The sequence below is a fragment of the Podarcis erhardii genome (genome assembly GCF_964252035.2).
Source record: "Podarcis erhardii genome assembly, chromosome: 5".
Lineage (NCBI taxonomy): Eukaryota > Metazoa > Chordata > Lepidosauria > Squamata > Lacertidae > Podarcis > Podarcis erhardii.
The window spans coordinates 11,975,744-11,995,544 of record NC_138509.1 but is presented as its reverse complement, the minus strand read 5'-3'; the positions used below and the strand labels follow the sequence as shown (position 1 = coordinate 11,995,544).

At 43.1% G+C, this 19,801-nt stretch overlaps 1 protein-coding gene across 1 annotated transcript in view; it reads left to right on the top strand.

Moving 5' to 3' along the window:
• Window positions 1-1,798: 1,798 nt before the first annotated feature.
• The window catches only part of ERCC6 (ERCC excision repair 6, chromatin remodeling factor), a 46,878-nt gene continuing 28,875 nt past the window's right edge, over window positions 1,799-19,801 (top strand). The window contains exons 1-5 of the mRNA XM_081864201.1: window positions 1,799-2,658; window positions 4,351-4,471; window positions 6,193-6,298; window positions 9,515-10,226; window positions 18,739-18,867. Coding sequence (XP_081720327.1) covers window positions 2,243-2,658; window positions 4,351-4,471; window positions 6,193-6,298; window positions 9,515-10,226; window positions 18,739-18,867 — 1,484 coding nt within the window. The 5' untranslated portion in view covers window positions 1,799-2,242. The remainder of the gene's footprint in view (window positions 2,659-4,350; window positions 4,472-6,192; window positions 6,299-9,514; window positions 10,227-18,738; window positions 18,868-19,801) is intronic.

Genomic DNA, 19,801 nt, shown 5'->3' with positions numbered 1-19,801 from the left:
TCTTGCTCTTTTCCTGCACCTTCCTGTCCATATTCATAATAATAATAATTTATCATTTATACCCCAGCCACTCTGGGTGGAGCAGAGCACGCCAGGCACGAGGGGGTCCCAAAACCGGCCCCCCTCCACGCTGCTCATCTCTCCATCTCCTTTCTCTTCCCCTCTTCTACCTCTATCACTCCCTTCCCCTCTTCCCCCACCCTCCTCCTTAACCCCACTTGTACTCTCCCCTCCCCCTAATAATATTAATGTTAATAATAATTTTATTGTTTATACCCCAGTCACTCTGGTCTGCTCGCCACCAGTGCCAGATTTACCCATAAGCTAAACAAGCTACAGCTTAGGGCCCCACTCTCTTGCCCCCCCATTTTTTTTTTTAAAGGAATAACAACTGGATGTACATTTCCAAGATATAAGATAAAAAAATAAAATAAAACCTACATACAGCAACAGTGGCAAATGGCTTTAGAGACCTATGAGGTCCATAAATTACCATACAGTGGTGCCTCGCAAGACGAAAATAATTCGTTCCGCGAGTCTCTTCGTCTTGCAGTTTTTTCGTCTTGCGAAGCATCCCTATTAGCGGATTAGCGCTATTAGTGGCTTAGCGGCTATTAGCGGATTAGCGGATTAGCAGCTTAGAAAAAGGGGGGGGGGAAGACTCGCAAGATGTTTTCGTCTTGCGAAGCAAGCCCATAGGGAAATTCACCTTGCGAAGCGCCTCGAAAAACGGAAAACCCTTTCGTCTAGCGGGTTTTTCGTCTTGTGGGGCATTCGTCTTGCGGGGCACCACTGTATAGCGTAAAGGTAAAGGAACCCCTGACCATTTGGTCCAGTCTGGGGTTGCGGCGCTCATCTCGCTTTATTGGCCATGGGAGCCGGCGTACAGCTTCCGGGTTATGTGGCCAGCAGGACTAAGCCGCTTCTGGCGAACCAGAGCAGTGCACGGAAACGCCGTTTACCTTTATCTACTTGCACTTGGACGTGCTATATCAGAACATACTAAAACATTAAAAACACACACACACACAACACAACTTCCTGATACAGGGCTTCCCTTCTGCACTTCCTCCTCCCCCATCCCTCTCCTCTCCTACTTCATGCCTCTTCTCACCTAAGGCTGGGTGATGTCGGCTTTTCAACAGAAGCCCAACATCACATACATGGCAATGTTGGAAAGCAGAGGGAGGGACAAGCTCTGTCAGGCCTGGCCCTGTGTTGATGCAGCTGGCAGAGGCGCTGGCAGAGGAGGGAGTCAGGCACAGGCAAGCACCACCTGGCCCTCAAACCAGTCCTGGGTGATGTGTTGATACATAACCCAGGCCTGCTGTCACCCCTCCTCTCCTCCTCCATCTCCCCACTCCTTTCCCTGTCCCCCCGCCCAGGGCTTTGCAGGAGGGCACCCCTTAGCCAAGGGGCAGATCAGCAGGGTTGGAAAATCATACAGTTGGAAGCAATCTTGAGAGTCATCAGGATCCTCAGCTGAAGCATTCATGACAGATGGCCACCCAACCTCGGCCTGTATTCACTTCTTCCCACTGTTCCCCATGGGACTTCAAATTCAGGGTTTAAATTGGGGTGGGGGGTGGAGTTTCCCTTTGCAGCGTTTTTTTTTAAATTGCCGCTGCTGCACCAAAAGTTCGTGTTTGCTATATAGAATTGCCCACAGCTCGTGTTATACAGAGGGCTGTATAACTGCCAAGTAAGGTAGGTCTTGGTAGTTTTATTCTGCCAAGGGAATTTTTATTATATATTTGTTTTCTACCCAACCTTTTTACCCCAAAAGAGACTCGGAGATAAAGATAAGAACAGCTGAAGAAAGCATGGGAGGAGAAATCATTTGAAAAGGATTAATCATTCACAGAACTAAAACTATACGTATATATTAAAAGTCTGTTGAAATCTTATCATCTGCCGTCCTCTCGGTGAACCTGCATGAGAGGTTTTGCTCCCTGGGAACCAAGGCTTGGGAATGGGTGATTTAGCCAATGAGATTCACTGTGAGGGGTTTGAATGTCAGGCTCTACAATAATACAGCGGCTCGTGGTGAGATTTGGGGGCTGAAATTAAATACTTGAAGGTGCTTAAGAAAGGCATATTTTCTAACCCCTTGACTCAACCCATCCACTCCAAGAAAATGGGACCAATTTGAGATCCTGCTTGAAGGTGAACTTTTATTGGTTGCCTGCTTCTAGTCAAAAAGCTTCAGAACTTAAAACTGTAATTCTTTTATGAGCACAAGATGCCTGCCGAAAAACATCAGCCAGAAGGAGGGAATCATGTTTCTATTGGGAGTGATTCAGGTAATACAGGACTAATGGAAGCTGAACAAAGAGGTGCTTTGCCTCCTAGTGAAGGTCACATGGGAGACCATCTGGAAGCTCTTGCCTTGGAAAGCAAGCTACCTGCAGTGGCAGGCACGTCTTCTGGAGCACTGAGAAAGGGACCACTGCTGCTCATCGACAGGCAGCAAATCCAGTCTGTGGCACGTGGTGCTCAGGCAGATGAACTCAAAGACCTGGAAGTTGATGTGTATGACCAGGATGTATTGGAACAAGGAGTTCTTCAGCAGGTAGACAATGCAATAAATGAAGCAAACAAGGCGGTGCAAATTGCTGATGCAGAAAAAGAATACCAGTCTGTACTGGATGACTTGAGGTAAGTTGAGTTACTTCTTTTTACTTCAAGGTGAAGGGTATACACATCATGGGGAGTAGAAATTGTGGACAGGATTCAACTGTGTCTTGCATGTACAGACTGAAGTCTTCTCCCTCTCTTTGTGCTGTGCCCCCACACCCCTTAAATCTGCTCTGGAGGGTTAGAAGAAAGCCCTGTTGCACGAATGGACCTTGTTCCCTGTGTGCATAGCCCACTCAACATTACATTGAATTCCACCCTATTGTTGGCACATTTGTAGAAGCATTAGGACACATTTCATCAAGTAAACTAAAAGCCCTGTCCTAGTTAACTGCCAATATACTCCAAAATATATTTCAGTCCACTAAATGTCAACAGGTTTATGTACACAAGTACTCAGAACCCAACCATTCTGGTTAGCTAGCTCAGAGAAATATTTGGGTGAAATCCACTGATCATTTATGCTAGGTAAGCCAGTGGAGCTTGTGGACCAGAGCTGGCAGAAGAAAATCTGAACAGTGCCCCTTTAGTGGATTTACAAAGCATTGCCAAAACATCACAGTTTCACAGAAAGGAAGAAATGTTTTGCTTTCTTAATTGCTTGCATGATTACCAGCCAGCTGCTAAAATTTTAGATACAGTTATGTTGCATTGAAGTCAGTGCATACTTTGTCATGAATTTTGATAGGCTCAAGATTGCATTTGTAGCTGCTCTCTCTTCTATGAGAAGGATTTGAGCCTTGGGATATGGAAGGTTGGCAGTTCTGTTTCACCTGAATTACTCTTCCTGCTTCATGCTAATGCCCCAAAGCAGGAGTGGGGAATCTTTTTCAGGTGAAGTGCCAGATTTTTACTTCCTCTCCAACCCCTCAAGCGGTTTTGATAGGTGGGTAGGACTGCCTACCTGTCAGTCACCTGATGTCAGCTGAAGTGCTCTCCATTACATGTGTAGTTTGAAATCAAGCCACATGGACAAATGCAGGGATTTGCAGGCACCACTGATCAATGTTCAATTTTCTCTAAAATACTGAATGTAAAGCAAGAATTGAAATAAAAGGTAAAGGTACCCCTGCCCGTACGGGCCAGTCGTGACCGACTCTAGGGTTGCGCGCTCATCTCGCTCAAGAGGCCGGGAGCCGGCGCCGTCCGAAGACACTTCCGGGTCACGTGGCCAGCGTGACGAAGCTGCAACTGGTGAGCCAGCACCAGTGCCGCACATGGAAACGCTGTTTACCTTCCCGCTATAAAGCGGTACCTATTTATCTACTTGCACTTTGGGGTGCTTTTGAACTGCTAGGTGGGCAGGAGCTGGGACCGAACGACGGGAGCTCACCCCACCACGGGGATTCGAACCGCCGACCTTACGATCAGCAGGTCCTAGGCTCTGTGGTTTTACCCACAGCACCACCCGCGTCCCATAAGAATTGAAATAAATCTAAATAATTTCTAGTGAGATTTCATTGACCAAACGTCTCCTCCTCCTCCTGCTAACACAGTAAAAATGTTTTAGGGACCATTGTCTTCTGATGGTCATATCTTCAAAGTTGCAGGTTTTGTGAGTGTCTATTTTTCAGCTACTATTTATAGAAACAATATTGGGTTTTCAGTTTTAAACATTGCCTAGTGTTTGCGTTGAATATGCTTTTATTTGTATTCAGTTTTTGAAGCTACTCAGTGGTGCTCAATAGATGATGATTAGGTTTGTGTTTTCAGGTCATGTACAACATCCTTGAAACAAATCGCTACAATTATTGAGCAATTTACTCCACAAGCTGCCACTAATAAAGATATTAGTAGAAAACTAGATTCTGTGAAGCGGCAAAAATACAACAAGGTAACTGGAAGTTCCTAATTGTAAGTGTGTTAAATCACCTTTAAATCTTTTTTTAAGTTAGTATCTTAAAGAACTCTGTACAAGTCTCACTGAAGCTAATTTGCTGGTTCTGGCTAAATGAGTCAGATTATTTTATTTTTCAACTTCACGTTGTGTCCGCTTCAGGTTACGTGTTTTCGTGTTGCGTTCTGTGACAACCTGGAAGTAACCCTTTTCTGGTACTTCCAGGTTGCTGCAGGAATGGGTTACTTCCGGGTTTCGCCGCTCGTGCATGCGCAAGAAGCACTAAATTGTGCTGCATGAAAATGCGGCACTTCGGCTTGCGTCAGTTCCATGTTACAGACGGGCCTCCGGAATGGATCCCATCCGTAACATGAGTTTCCACTGTAACTGTTGTAGGTGTAGGTTGCAGTTCCCTTAAGCTGTTTTGTACTTTAAACTCGTTATCAGTGGTGAAGGGGAAGACTCTTCCTGCCACTCCTCCTGTCAGATTATTTCTATTTCCTTCTGATTGAACAAATAGTTTGGTTTGCCCCTAAGTCCAAGGACTTCCACTTGTGGAATGATGGAATGGTGCCTTCCCCCATCCTATCTCCCCTGCACCCACCAAAATTGGCTCAGAGTTGGGGTTGGTGGAGCCCCAAGAACAGTAGGGGACAGGGGGATTGTTCCATCTGGCAAGTGGCAGTGCTTGCACAGATGAAATGTTCCTCATAGCATGACATTGAATTCTACCCATTGTATCAGTGCTGGAACATCTGTGCAGGCTCTGCGTTGCCTTCTGGGCTTGATTCAAGTTGAAGTTATGAACCATAAATCCTTCAGGGGTTTGTAGAAAGAGGGGCATTCTCTTGGCTGTCTTCTGTCATGGAATACTAGACGAGTCCTTCCATACTTGGTGCGCTCCAGGAGTTTGGGATTACAGTTCCCATCAGCACCAGCCATGTTGCCTGGTGCGGATGCAAGTTTTAGTCCAGAATATCTGGTGGCATCAGGTTGGACAAAGCTGCACTAAACACATAATACAGTGGTACCTCGGGTTAAGAACTTAATTCGTTCCGGATGTCTGTTCTTAACCTGAAACTGTTCTTAACCTGAAGCACCACTTTAGCTAATGGGGCCTCCCGCTGCCGCTGCGCCGCTGCTGCACGATTTCTGTTCTCATCCTGAAGCACAGTTCTTAACCTGAGGTACTATTTCTGGGTTAGCGGAGTCTGTAACCTGAAGCGTCTGTAACCCAAGGTACCACTGTATCTTATTTTGAGCATGTTCTAAAAGTTTGGTTTTTTAAAACTTGGCTTTAAGTAAAATGTTTATTATTTTAGGGTTCTATGTGTTTGTAGTTATCCCAATTGTTGTATTTGTAAAAACATGCAAACATGTTTTTATATTTCTCTTTACATTTATACGTATCAAATGCAAATTGTTCACCTGAGAAGTAGATGTTGTTGTTTTCCTTCCCCCTTGGGAATTGAATGAAAACTTAAGTGAGCTTTACAAATTATCTTTATGAAGCAAGTACTGTTCCCATTCTGTCTTGCTATTTGTTGTCATAGTTGAGAATATAGGGTTGAATCCTACTAAGTCATACTCCATTGAACTCAGTGGACATGACCAATTTAAGCCCATTTATTTTAATAGGTCTTCTCACAACATGAATAACTGGATATAACCCAGATAATTTGCTACTCTGTTTAAACTGTATTCTGTCATGATTTCAGGAGCAGCAGTTGAAAAAAATCAAAGCAAAACAGAGACGCCTTCAGATAATTCTTGGAGAAGAAATTTCTGGTGAAATAGATGGTGTTGACTTTGAAGAAGATGTCGGTAAGGAAAGCGATCATTTATTTGGGTCATCTTGGTATAATACCTTCATTTGAAATCAACTTTTAATATTACGCTTGGAAAAAATACACCAAGTTTATTAACTTCAATGAGTTGTTTTTTTAGAGAGATTTAGCACTGTTTTAATTTTCTGCACCTGCAGAATTGCTCATCTGAGCACTCATATGGGAATCTTCATGGATGAAAATAAATCTTGGTTCAGTTCAGAAGGGATGGTTGTTCTTTAGAATCGCTAGAGCTTTGCTCTTAATAAATTGAAACTGTTAATCAAATTAGCTGAGCTGCAAAGAAAAAATAATGTTTTAAGTTGACAAACACCATGATAGCATTTCACTGAAAGATGTAATTCAATCAATCAACATTCACAATTTTTAATATGTGGAAAGAAAATTATATGCAGTAAACACAAGCACAACGGTATGTTTTGCATTGTTGTTAGAGCTGTCACTATCTGTTCCTCACAGCTCCAGCTGCAATCTACCACCTTTTAAGTATCAATGAGCATGCATTGAACAGGCTATTAAATTAGAGAACTGAAGTTTTGCAAAGATATTGGAAGTTTTGCCCTTATGTCTTGTCAGTCCTTTCCATTTTCCCTTTCTGCTCTGTTGAAAGCATTCTTACTGAGGTTTCTGCTGCACCTTTTATTTTTATTCATTTTTTTATAGAATGTATATACCACCCTTCTCATTCATATGCATCACTCATACTGATTTACAGCAATAAAAATGTTACAAACTCATGATACAACAACAATAAAAACACATATTAAACAGAGTTGAGTTCAGCAGATAAAGACACCACAGAAAAGACAATCTGCACAGCAAGACAGAAGTTTGTCAGAACAGAAAAGTTTTCACCAAACAGAAGAAGACGGAATAGGAAAGGCCAAATGTACCTCATCAGGTGGTCTCGGTGCAGCCACTGAAAAGGCCTTGTCTCTCCTAATCGTGCGCACATCACAGTTGGAACTCACCGAAGGGCCTCTCTACTGGATCTTAGGGGGTGGGCAGGCTGATGCAGGAGGATACAGTCCTCAAAATAACCTGAACCCAAGCCATTTAGGGCTTCAAAGCTAAATCAACACCTTTAATTGTGCTCTGAAACAAATTGGCAACTAGTACAGTTGTTGCAGAGTAGGGGTCATATGGTCCTGAGGGCAAGCACCCATTGACATCCTAGCTACTGCATTCTGTACCAATGGAAACCTCTCTAGGACCCTTGAAAGTAAGTCCAGTGTAGACCACATTGTTGGCATCCGTCTGTCTCAAGAGACAATGGAGTGTGCCTCCAGAAGTGAAGTCAAATGGCTGCATTAGCAACACTGAAGTGACCTCCCTGGGGCACAAGCCTGAACAGTGTGTGTGGAGGTCCTGAGCTATGCAGAGATTGATCCCCCATTCAGCTCCACTGATGTGGTCCAAAGAAAAGCAGAGAAATATGTTTGGCACCAGCTTAGCTGCAGGAGTTGCTGGAGGCATACAAGGCGCCATCTAACTGCCTTAGGGTCTCCACTTCGGATTTGTGCAGGGTTTACTCTTTTCTTCTCCCAAAGATATCCTGCAAAGCAGTGGAGGCTTAGAATGAGAGATTTCCTTCTCCTAGATGGGCTGCCTTTCCAGGTTGACTTCCCTCTGGGCTACATTACCGTAATCCAGTTTAGAAGTAACTAAGATGTGTGCTATCATGGCCAGGTTTGATTCAGGAACACGTGCATCTTGTACACCAGCATAAGTTGGGCAAAAGTGCTCCTAGCCACAGCCATACAAATCCAAAGTCAAATCCAGGCACACCCCCAGACTGAAAGCCTATTTCTTCAAGGGGCATACTAGCACATTCAAAACTTGTTGAATCCTTCTAACAGCGTCCATTTCTCTCCTGGCCAGGAGCACTTCTGCCTTTTCTGGATTAAACTTCAATTAATTGACCCTCATCCAGCCCATTATTCCCCCAGAATTTAGGGTATCAGCAGCTTTCTTGGTAATAGACAAAAAATAGAAATATTTCTGCTTGTTATCCGCATATTGATGGCAGTGCACCCAAGTCCGTGGATGGTCTCCCTCAGTGGGAGGGAGCCGGCCCTAACTTCAGGAACTTACTCCAAAGAAAATTTATTGGTCTTCTGTTTCTTCTCTGCCAGGGGTCAGCAAACTTTTTCAGCAGGGGGCTGGTCCACTGTCCCTCAGACCTTGTGGGGGGCCGGACTATATTTTGAAAGGAAAAAAAAGAATGAAATAACCCAGAGATGTATTTTAAATAAAAGCACACATTCTACTCACGTAAAAACACCAGGTAGGCCCCACAAATAACCCAGAGATGCATTTTAAATAAAAGGACACATTCTACTCATGTAAAAACACCAGGGAGGCCAGAGATGCATTTTAAATAAAAGGACACATTCTACTCATGTAAAAACACACTGATTCCTGGGCTGTCTGCGGGCCAGATTTAGAAGGCGATAGGGCCGGATCCGGCCCCCGGGCCTTAGTTTGCCTACCCATGTTCTATGCTGTATTGTCTCACCATGTGCTCCAAATCGGTTATTTGGCTTCTGGTAACACTTTTACAATGATGACCCCCTAGATGTCTGTCTTCTCCCACTTTCAGTCCTATAGCTTCTTTCATTTAAGCATCTGTAAGAGCCACCCGTCTGTCTGCACCTATTGCTATTTTTTCTCCATTCTCTTTCTTTCTCTCCCCCCTTTTGTCAAGTCTCTATTTTGGTTTCCGGCCATTTTGTGCATTGACTTTCTTTACATTTATAGTTTCCCCACCTCTCTGCCCTGTGTTCCTTCTATAAAGCACAAGGATATAACAGATCTGTTCATTTGAACTCTCAGGATAATAGCTTTATCCTGAAGATTGTTTCACACTGAGATAAATGGGTGCACTTGTCTTTTTCACATACAATGGTACCTCAGGTTAAGAACTTAATTCGTTCCGGAGGTCCGTTCTTAACCTGAAACTGTTCTTAACCTGAAGCACCACTTTAGCTAATGGAGCCTCCCGCTGCCGCCGCCGCACGATTTCTGTTCTCATCCTGAAGCAAAGTTCTTAACCTGGGGTACTATTTCTGGGTTAGCGGAGTCTGTAACCTGAAGCATCTATAACCTGAGGTACCACTGTATATGTTTCTGTTGGAAGGAAAGCAGTCATGTATAGATCTTTTTAATCTTTGGGGGGTTTTGTGCTTTGTAGAACCTGGTCCCTCATCCCTTGGGAGCATGCTTATGCCAGCCCAGGAAACTGAATGGGAGAACCTCATCCGAACTGGTCAGATGACTCCATTTGGAACAAAGATACTCCAGAGCCAAGAGAAGAAGCCCCGTCGGATAATGTTAGATGAAGGAGCTGGTTTTGAAAAATACTTGGCAGATCAAGCAAAACTCTCATTTGAAAGGAAGAGGCCTTCAGTTCGTAAGGGGACCAAGAAGAAAGCTCCTTCGCAGAAGAATCTGATCAAAACTCCAGTATGTCCCATAAAAGGCAAAGGAACCGAGAGTAAAAGCCGGCCCAAAACGGACAGCCGTTTGAAGAAGCACATGAGAAAGCTTCAGAACCACGTTCTTAAGATTCAGGCCAAGGCCAGACTTCCTAAGGGCAATGAGATACAGGGAGAGGAGCAGCGGGAGGACAGTGAGGAGTCGGAATACAGGCCTGATGAAGAAGAGCTTGGCAGTCTGGATGGGGAAGATGAATTTTTTCAAGAAGATGATGGTGATGATTATGAAGTGAAACCTCTGCCAAGGAGAAAGAGATTTTCATTAACACACGAATTTCAAGAAGATGTTGGGGATGACGACTTTTCCCCAAGCTCTGATGAAGAGGAGGATGATTATATTGCTGGGAAAAAGAGAATTAAAAAATGTAGAGATGACGGCAATGAAGATTACTATAAACAAAGGTTAAGGTTAGTAAAAAACCACAACACGCACCCAAATATTTATTGTGGCAATTCCAGTCTTTTTTTAATACATACAAAAACTAGACTGTTGTATGCCTCCTACATTTTAGAACTAACAGCCGGGGAACAGAACAGAAGATCCTTAATATCAGAGTATGCTATGGTTTCATTTTTTTCTTGGAGAGCTCTTTTTATCCCAATGAAATAATTAGATGTATATTCCCAGTCAGTGCAAAAAAGCATGGATATTGTAATGTATGAATGACTAACAGGGTACTCTATAAGTAAACATATATCATTAAATATGGAGGTGCAAAGTACAGTACCCAGTGGGCAGAATTTCATCTTCAAACAGGGTAAAGGCTGTTCTGTAGGGGCCTTCCTTTGACTGCCCTTTTGCTGCTTCTCTCTATTCCTTTGATTGATTGATTGATTGATTGCTTCAAAAAGTCTTAGCATAAGTGCTTGTAGTGATTTGCAGCCTGTGTTGCTTGTGCAGCTCCACTATTGGGTGATTGCGGTGCCACACCACTCAGTAGTAGCATGAAGTCTATTGTGCTGGATAAGTTGAGCTTACTCAAAGGATTTGTCTTCTAGAAAAATGAAAGTGAATGCACTTGTTTTTTTTTAAATCAAAAGACTTAATTTAAAATAAACCACACGTTGTTGTTGTTTTGAAAACTAATCTACCTCGTCACAGAATATTTTTTATTCCAAAATTGGCCCATTGCTGGGCTGGTAGAAGGCAGAATTGTGAGACCTCTGAAACTATTTAAAAGAAAAACCATGTTCTCCTAATCTAGGCCCCCGAGGAGAACAACCCAACTGATTCCTTTTGGCTGGAGAAATAATAGCCTTTCTGAGAGATGGACTAAAGAATTAATAAATGTATTAATCTGTAAAATATTTGCCATTTTATTGAATGAAGCTCAACTTTTTTCCATTGACTTAGCTCAATATTAAATCATTTTTAATTCAGAGTTTTCATCAAGAGTAATTTATTTTGATTGAAAGTTTTAATATGATTCACAATTTAAATCCATCCAGACAAGTTTTTTAATAACGTTAAGATCGTAACAATTTATCCCTGCTAAAGTCATACATTTCCTGCAGTTGCTTAAGTTACAATAAAAGCCTAAATGAATTTTAGAAATATCAATAATTGTAATTGCCACCAAAACATCATATCTCCTAAAATTTCATAGCTCTAGTTATTGTAGCTGTTAAACTGCAGCTGCCCACATTGACGTTCTTGTACTTGCATTCCCCAGGTGATCTGTACCGTGGGAAATGCTGCTAGGAGATAAAGTGGAGTGAATTTGCTAAAGGAACGGCATTTGCTTACACTTGCATCTTATTCCTTGTCAGTTATAGTTGTTTATAAAAACAACTGGATGAGTGTCTGGCAAGTTTCACCCCCAAATGACGGATGCAGTCCTCCTGGATTGCTCGATGGAGCATTTTGCTGTGTGGGGAGTCCCACGTACTTCAAGAGGCAGAAAATGAGTTTTCTTTCCACAGCGAAGCTTTCAAGATTGTATCTGGGAGATGGTCCTGCATCAAGGTGAAAATATTACGCTTGTAAAGCTTGACAGTGAGCCAGCTGTGATTCTCCTCTGAACATCTGAAGCACAAGGCCAATTAAAAGTTTGTGATTCCAGAGGGAGAACATGCAAACAGGGGGACTCTGTAGTAGTTCTGCCTTGTCATTTTTCTGTGGCAGATTGTTCCGAGGGAGAGGGAGCCCTCATTTTAGGAAGAAAGGTGTGAGAGCGAGGGAGGCAGTTTACTTCTCTTAGTATGCCCAAGTGTGGATGGGAAATTGGAGGCTGCATATTAGATTGGTTTGAATGCCATTGCCTTAAGTACTGCAGTTGTTGTTTTTTTTAAAAAAAACATTTCTAATATTCATAACCCACTTTATTGTGCGCAAAAAATTCCAAAATGCCTGCCAGTAAAACCACTGAAAATTCCAATATAATGAAATGGACGTTGTAAGAACAAGATCATAATAGCAGTAGATTGGACAAGTAAAACATAAAAGCAGCATTAACCAAAACGCCTAATAACAGTTAAGACCATGGGTTGATTCCATCCCTGAAAAGCGGTCCCAGAAGGTTGGGCGACTGTCTCAAATGATGTGGGAAGTGATGCTTGAGTCTGAAGACGAATTAGCAAAAATGGCGACCCTCTTTCCGCAAGCAGAAGCCTCTGCTGGATCTCAGTCTCTTCTGCAAACAAAGCGAGCCTTTCTGCTTTGCAGAAGGCCAGGTCTGGACCCGTCCCAATGATTTCAATAGGCATGCTTATTTATCATATGCGAGCGTAACTTTGTTATTATGTGAGATGTGTTGCTTTTAGATCAGGGTGGGTGAAAATTAAAATAAGATAAACTGTGCCTTACATCAGGCATAGGGAAACTTTTTAAATTTCCAGGGGGTTCATATCAGTGGTGGGTGCAGCCAGATGCAAAAGTGGGAATCTAGTTTGAAGCTGTTTCTTCAAACCTGATATTTCCATCCAAATTGTGGCACTGGTTTGGCCATGTCTGGGGAATGCATGTCACTCCAAAGGTTTCCTAACGCTGCATTTGATCTTGGAAAAAACCATCCAATTTGTTCAAGTCTAATTACAGTGGGGGGAAGTTTGGGGGAATAAGGTCATGCTGCAAAACAGATGAGAAAGTGCCTGGGGGCCGCTGGTTTTTCACCCCTTTGATTTGATTTTGTTGCAGTTGTTCTGCTGATCCATCTTTTTGCCACGGTGTGTGGTTTACTGGTTAGAGTGTCAGACTAGGACCTGGGATCAAATCTCTACCCAGCCGTGAAGCTCTCTGGGTGACCTTGGACCAGTTACTGCATCCCAGTCCAAATTTTCCTTCCAGGGTTGTTGTGGGGATTAACTGAAGGGCGGGGAGAACACCTTGAGATCCTTGGAGGAAAAATAAATTATTTAGCCAGGAATCCAAATGGTACAGCAACCCCACCCCCTTATATGTGTGGGGAGCTAATTTGATTTGTCCCACCAAATGCCACTGAGAAGAGACAGTGTTTCTCTACCACAGTGATCCATGCGACAGTCACCTCCAGGCTTGACTACTGTAATTCACTCTACGCGGGGCTGCCCTTGAAGCTGTCTCAGAAATTCCAGGGGGTGCAGAATGCAGCAGCGAGGCTCCACACGGGGTCTCTGCCATGAGAGCATATTCACCCAGTGCTTTTCCAGCTGCACTGGCTCCCGGTGGAGTACAGGGTCAGATTTAAGGTGCTGGTTTTGACCATTAAAGCCCTTCACGGCCTAGGACCCTCGTACCTACGGGACCGCCTCTCCCGGTATGACCCACGGAGAGCCTCAAGGCTCCATAAATAGCATAAATAGCAACACCCTAGTGGTCCCGGGCCCTAAGGAAGTTAGATTAGCTTCAACCAGAGCCAGGGCCTTTTCAACACTGGCTCCGGCCTGGTGGAACGCTCTGCCTCATGAGACCAGGGCCCTGCAGGATCTGATTTCTTTCCGCAGGGCCTGTAAGACAGAGTTGTTCCGCCTGGCCTTTGGCTTGGAGCCAAGTTGATTCTCTCCCCCTCTTTCTTTTTTCTTTTTCCTTTCTCCTCCTGTGATGAGGCTGCATTTTAATATTTTAATGTTTCAATATTTTAATTTTTGTATTCTAATCTTGTTTTTAAGTTGTATTCATTCAACTTGTTTTATTATTGCTTGTTGGCCGCCCTGAGCCCAGCCTTGGCTGGGGAGGGCGGGGTATAAATAAAAATTATTATTTACCTGTGAATGGTTGGTGGCACTGGATTCCAACTTCCACCTTGGAGGACCACATTTTCCCTCCAGTAGTTTCATTAGGAAGAGAGGTGCCTTTCTAGCCCAGCCTCTTGGGCAAATTATATCCAAATTAAAACAGGTCCTGCCTCAAGCTGGGCAGAGCAAGAAGCTCCTCATGGCGTGGCCCGTTGTCTGATGAAACAGGGAAAGATAGTTCACTGATAAGGAAAATCCTTGATTTTGGTGTAGATGCCTAATCCCCAGCATCATCCTGGCTCTGCTCTCTGAGACTTGTAACTCTAATGGCATATGTTTAATCTGCTGAGGAGGCAGCGATTAGAGCGGCCCCCACACAACTCATAAAAAGCCAGATCGGAAGAGTAACTCATTGTCTCAATTTACAAAATGAGAATGATCATTAAGGGAATCTTGGCTGTCTGAAATGGAAAATATATTATGCTTCAGAAACACAAACTATATTAAATACCCAGCTTGGTTCCTGAATATGTTTGGAAAAATCAGATTGTGATCTGTTGTGAGCTACATGTTTGAAGTGCCTGGCTGCACTTTCGTTCAAATGGGGAGGGGAGAGAACTGTGTAAGTCATCTTGAGCTCCTTGGAGGAAGGGCATGATATAAATGTAATAATAAATAAATAAAAATGTTTTCAGAAGCCCATATTTAAAGAAGGATGAACTCAAATTACTCAGGCGTTAACAAGACAACCTATAGGTTTTATGTTGCATTGACTTCAGGATTCCTGAAAACCCTTTTCAACTTTTGTCCACTTTCAGGCATCACATCTTCTAGCAAGAGAATGCACTAAATGGAAAATGAACTTGTGTCTAAATTCCATCCTTCATTAATTAAACCACCTGCATTAATTAAAAGGATATGGAATCACAACAAGGAGGGCAGGAATAAGGCAAAGATCCAGTAAGGATTGGACCCAAGGAGGCCTGTTATTCCCAAAGTGATGCATTATTGTCCAAAGAGGACTTCAGCCCAGCCCTCCTGCATCGATGATCAATTATCATTTTAATTCTTAATATTTTAGGTTTCCATTTGTAGACATGGCCTGGTTAAAATTAAATCCAAATCCAAGCATTTTAAACCGATGCTTACAATTTCTTAAAGCTGAGCCAAAGAGCCAACAAACTCGCTTAGTTCAAACGTATCGGGAAACTGGAGAACACGTCATGGGGCAGCCTTACTTGACAGTGCGACGGGGGAAAGTAATCTGGCAATTAGGCTTGGAAAGAAAAGCTAAAGTGTTTTCTTCAAGCTTAATTGCTGAGAGAATTCTGTGTTCATGTGGGCGACAGTGCACACCTCTGGTGTATGTCCCCTAGAGCAGGCGTGGCCAAACTAGGCCCTCCAGATGTTTTGGGACTACAACTCCCATCATCCCTAGCTAACAGGAGCAGTGGTCAGGGATGATGGGAATTGTAATCCCAAAACATCTGGAGGGCCGAGTTTGGCCATGGCTGCAGAGGGTTGGCCAAGTAGGGATGCATCCTTTAGGCCAAAGAAAAGTTCACCACTTCTGTAGGGTGATGCGAAAGCCCTTCAGCATGTGATAACGGAGCTAGATGAATACTTCACAAAAGGAGATAGCTCTCATCACAGTGGTTTGGTGGCTCCGTAGCTAGCTAGCTAGCTAGTTAGTTAGTTAGTTAGTTAGTTAGTTAGTTAAATGAATGAATAAATGAATGAATGAATAAATGCCTTGTTTTACAGTGGTATCAACCTATGCTGATTTTGCGTCCCAATACGTTTGGACCAGCAGCGCTCCCCGTTCTGTTAGCTGCTGTTGATGTTTAGCTTACGGGTGTCTAGCATGACAGCCTGTCAGTATTCCAGTCTCCTGCAAATGCACTATGGTCGATTTGCTAGAGGAAGTAGACATTTGGAAGCACTCAAAATCCTTGTAAAAACATAAATGATTCACTAATCCTGCTTGCATCTCTTGCACAAAATAAAATAGTTTGCTAACAAGTAATAAATCAGAGCTTTTAATTGCACACTTTAATATGCTTCCATTGGGTTTTAGTTGATGTCTCAATTGGTTTATCAGTGACTTTATTGCCATCACAAAACCTGGAAATAGCAGCAATATTCACTATTTATCCTTTACCTCTTTATTTGTCGGTATTGATAGCTCTTTGTCGTGGCTATATGACACTTGAGTACAGATTGCTAAATGCTCCTTCGCCTTTTCTTTTTGCTTGGCGAATTTCGTTCAGACATTTGGCAAACAGGTAAGCTGTTGCAGGTGGTGGAAAAATGGTTGCCAGCTTCACGAATGATACCTTTAGCTGGGCATGCAGAATGTGTGAAATATTATTTATTGCTCTTTGCCATTTTACATACCAACTGACAAATTAAAATCAGTAAAACGTTTATGCAATCAACACTCAGCTTAATAAATTCAGAAGCAGCGCTGGCACAACAGTTACCATAGAACCAGCATAAAATCCTTAAAAAGCAGTATGGATTCCATAAACAGAACTAAAGAGAACTAAACAGAACTAGCAAGCGGGAACACATAGGAGGCTGTCTTAAACCAAGTCTGACTGGGAGGCTGTCTTAAACCAAGTCGAGTGCCACTGCCAGCGAGCAATGACAATACAGTCCTACCTGGCGACACTCGGGCTTGAATCAGGGATGTTCTGCACACAAGCATGTCTGCTACCACAGATCTTTAGCCCTTTCCCAAGCATTTGGATAGCTCAGTCGGTAGAACATGAGACTCTTCATCTCAGGAACATGGGTTCAAGTCCCACGTTGGGCACAAAGATTCGTGTGTTGCCGGGGGTTGGACTTGATGACCTTCGTGGCACCTTCCTCCCAACTCTGCAGTTCTATGATTAAATCTTAAATTGTTTAAAAGTTCCGGGAGAATACAGGAGAGAGACAAGTTTTGTTGCAACTTGGGTGCTCCTTACCTTATCACCAGCATTAAAACTCAGCTCATACACAAACATAGTACCCATTTTCCTCTTAGTAAATGAATTTGAATCACTCTTTGGCAGAGTCTTTTGGAGCAACTTTATTCTCTCTTGACCATGCTTATCTTAACTAGAACAGGAATATCCGGTCTCCCATATTGTTGGACTACAACTCCAGTCAGCACAAATCAGCATGGCCGATATGGGAAATGATGAGCTTTATGGTTTAACATACTGAAGGCCATGAATTTCCCATCTCTAGGCTTGAGTTTAGGGTATTTGACAGTGTCTGAACCCTTGTCTGCTGTAGCAGAGACTGGAACTTCTGTCAACATTTTGCAGATGGTTTATTTTTATTTTGCTTGGGAAAATCAAATGTATCTGCCTTCAGACAAGCTGAAGGTAATCTGAAAGAAGGGTTGCTGATCAGGTTGTTTACACCTTTCCCTCCTTAATTCTGGCAAACAAATATCAGAAGCTTTTGAATTGTTTTCCAAAACATTTAAAAATAATGTTTTACCAAAGCTGGGGATGTAGCAAAAAAATGAAAAAAAGCAAAAGCTCATAAACTGCTTTCAACTCTTCTGAATCTGGTTGCTCCAGATGAATTTCTGTTTCTAATCTGTAGGGAATACAGTGGTACCTCGGGTTACATACGCTTCAGGTTACAGACTCTGCTAACCCAGAAATATTATCTCGGGTTAAGAACTTTGCTTCAGCATGAAAACAGGAATCGTGCTGCAGCGGCGCGGCGGCAGCAGAAGTCCCCATTAGCTAAAGTGGTGCTTCAGGTGAAGAACAGTTCAGGTTAAGAACAGACCTCCGGAAAGAATTAAGTACTTAACCCGAGGTACCACTGTATATCTTGGAGGGGAATGACATGTCTTGTTCATGGTGGTGGTCCCTGAGAAATTCCCTTCTGTATAATGAAATAGTGTTAGTTTGAAGTAAGTTTCTCCCACTCTTCCCTCCACCCACCTTTTTCTACTGGGTGCAGGCTCCAGCTGGGAAAAGTACGCAGGACACAAAGTTTTGGTAAGGATGGGGCTGAAATGTACAATGGATTGATCACCTCCCATTGAAGTTAGCGGGTGTGGATTTGCACTTCCATCTTAAATCATCGCATGCTCTCTCTTGCTGTAGCATGTTGTCATCCTGTTGTACAGAATGATCCTTTTTTTCCGATAACAAATGTCTTCTAAAGGCCGTATAGCAGTGTGCACAATAGGTTGATAAAAGTTTTTATGCCGACATTTAATTTGCCTTGAACTTTGGTTGGGTTTAGTGATTCAGTTAACTGTGTGAAATGTCTTGCAAACATATTTTGTATCCAGATACTGTAAAAACATGTTATCCCTCTTTTCCCCAACCACCCATTTTTTCTTATGTTTCTAAATTTAAACACATAAACCTGCTGAATCCAGCCAAAGGCCCGTCTAGTGCAGCATGCTGTTCTCACAGTGGCCAACCAGATACCTATAGGAAGCCTGCAATTTGTAGAGCACTACTTTGTAGAGTGCCCACAGGAAGCCTGCAATTTGTAGAGCACTACTTTGTAGAGTGCCTTACAGTCTTTCTCACTTCTTTATATTCCTCCTGTAGGAAAGCCAGCCAGAGAGTTATTTACCTTGCCCAAGGCATAAGCACTTAAGCTCAGCTGGAATTTGAGCCCAGGTTTCTTATGTCAAAAACAACACACTGTCTGCTGGACCACAATAGCTGCTTTTCAGATTTGCTTTCTGTTCTCTCCTAGCTGCCTAAACTAACACTGGTGATTCTTCTTGTAATTTCAGGAGGTGGCACAAGCAACAAATGAAAGACAGAGAGGAGCGGCAAAAGGCGGGGGAAGATTCGGATGATAGTGATGCTGAATTTGCTGAGGGTTTTAGAGTTCCAGGTTTCCTTTTCAAAAAGCTTTTCAAGTATGTATGCTAAAGTAGCGAACAACAATTCATTGCTATAAGTGATTTGCTAATGTATCAGTACAAACTGGAAAAGTTAAGAGTAAACTGGGTAGCTAAAGTCTATTATGGCTTTCTGCAGCCAGCTGAAGAACTTGAATTCCATTGTGGTTATACGTTTGTGTTGTGTTGTAGCTGCCAAAACTGCATAGACATGTGTCCATCCTACACAAGCATAGTCAGTGTGTAAAACGGAGAGATCACTCCATTCACACTGTTAGTCTTTCCATTCAGTCCTTTAGCAAATGATTCATAGAGTAGAATCATAGAATCATAGAGTTGGAAGAGACCACAAGGGCCATCGAGTCCAACCCCCTGCCAAGCAGGAAACACCATCAGAGCACTCCTGACATATGGTTGTCAAGCCTCTGCTTAAAGACCTCCAAAGAAGGAGACTCCACCACACTCCTTGGCAGCAAATTCCACTGTCGAACAGCTCTTACTGTCAGGAAGTTCTTCCTAATGTTTAGGTGGAATCTTCTTTCTTGTAGTTTGGATCCATTGCTCCGTGTCCGCTTCTCTGGAGCAGCAGAAAACAACCTTTCTCCCTCCTCTATGTGACATCCTTTTATATATTTGAACATGGCTATCATATCACCCCTTAACCTCCTCTTCTCCAGGCTAAACATGCCCAGCTCCCTTAGCCGTTCCTCATAAGGCATCGTTTCCAGGCCTTTGACCATTTTGGTTGCCCTCCTCTGGACACGTTCCAGTTTGTCAGTGTCCTTCTTGAACTGTGGTGCCCAGAACTGGACACAGTACTCCAGGTGAGGTCTGACCAGAGCAGAATACAGTGGCACTATTACTTCCCTTGATCTAGATGCTATACTCCTATTGATGCAGCCCAGAATTGCATTGGCTTTTTTAGCTGCCGCGTCACACTGTTGGCTCATGT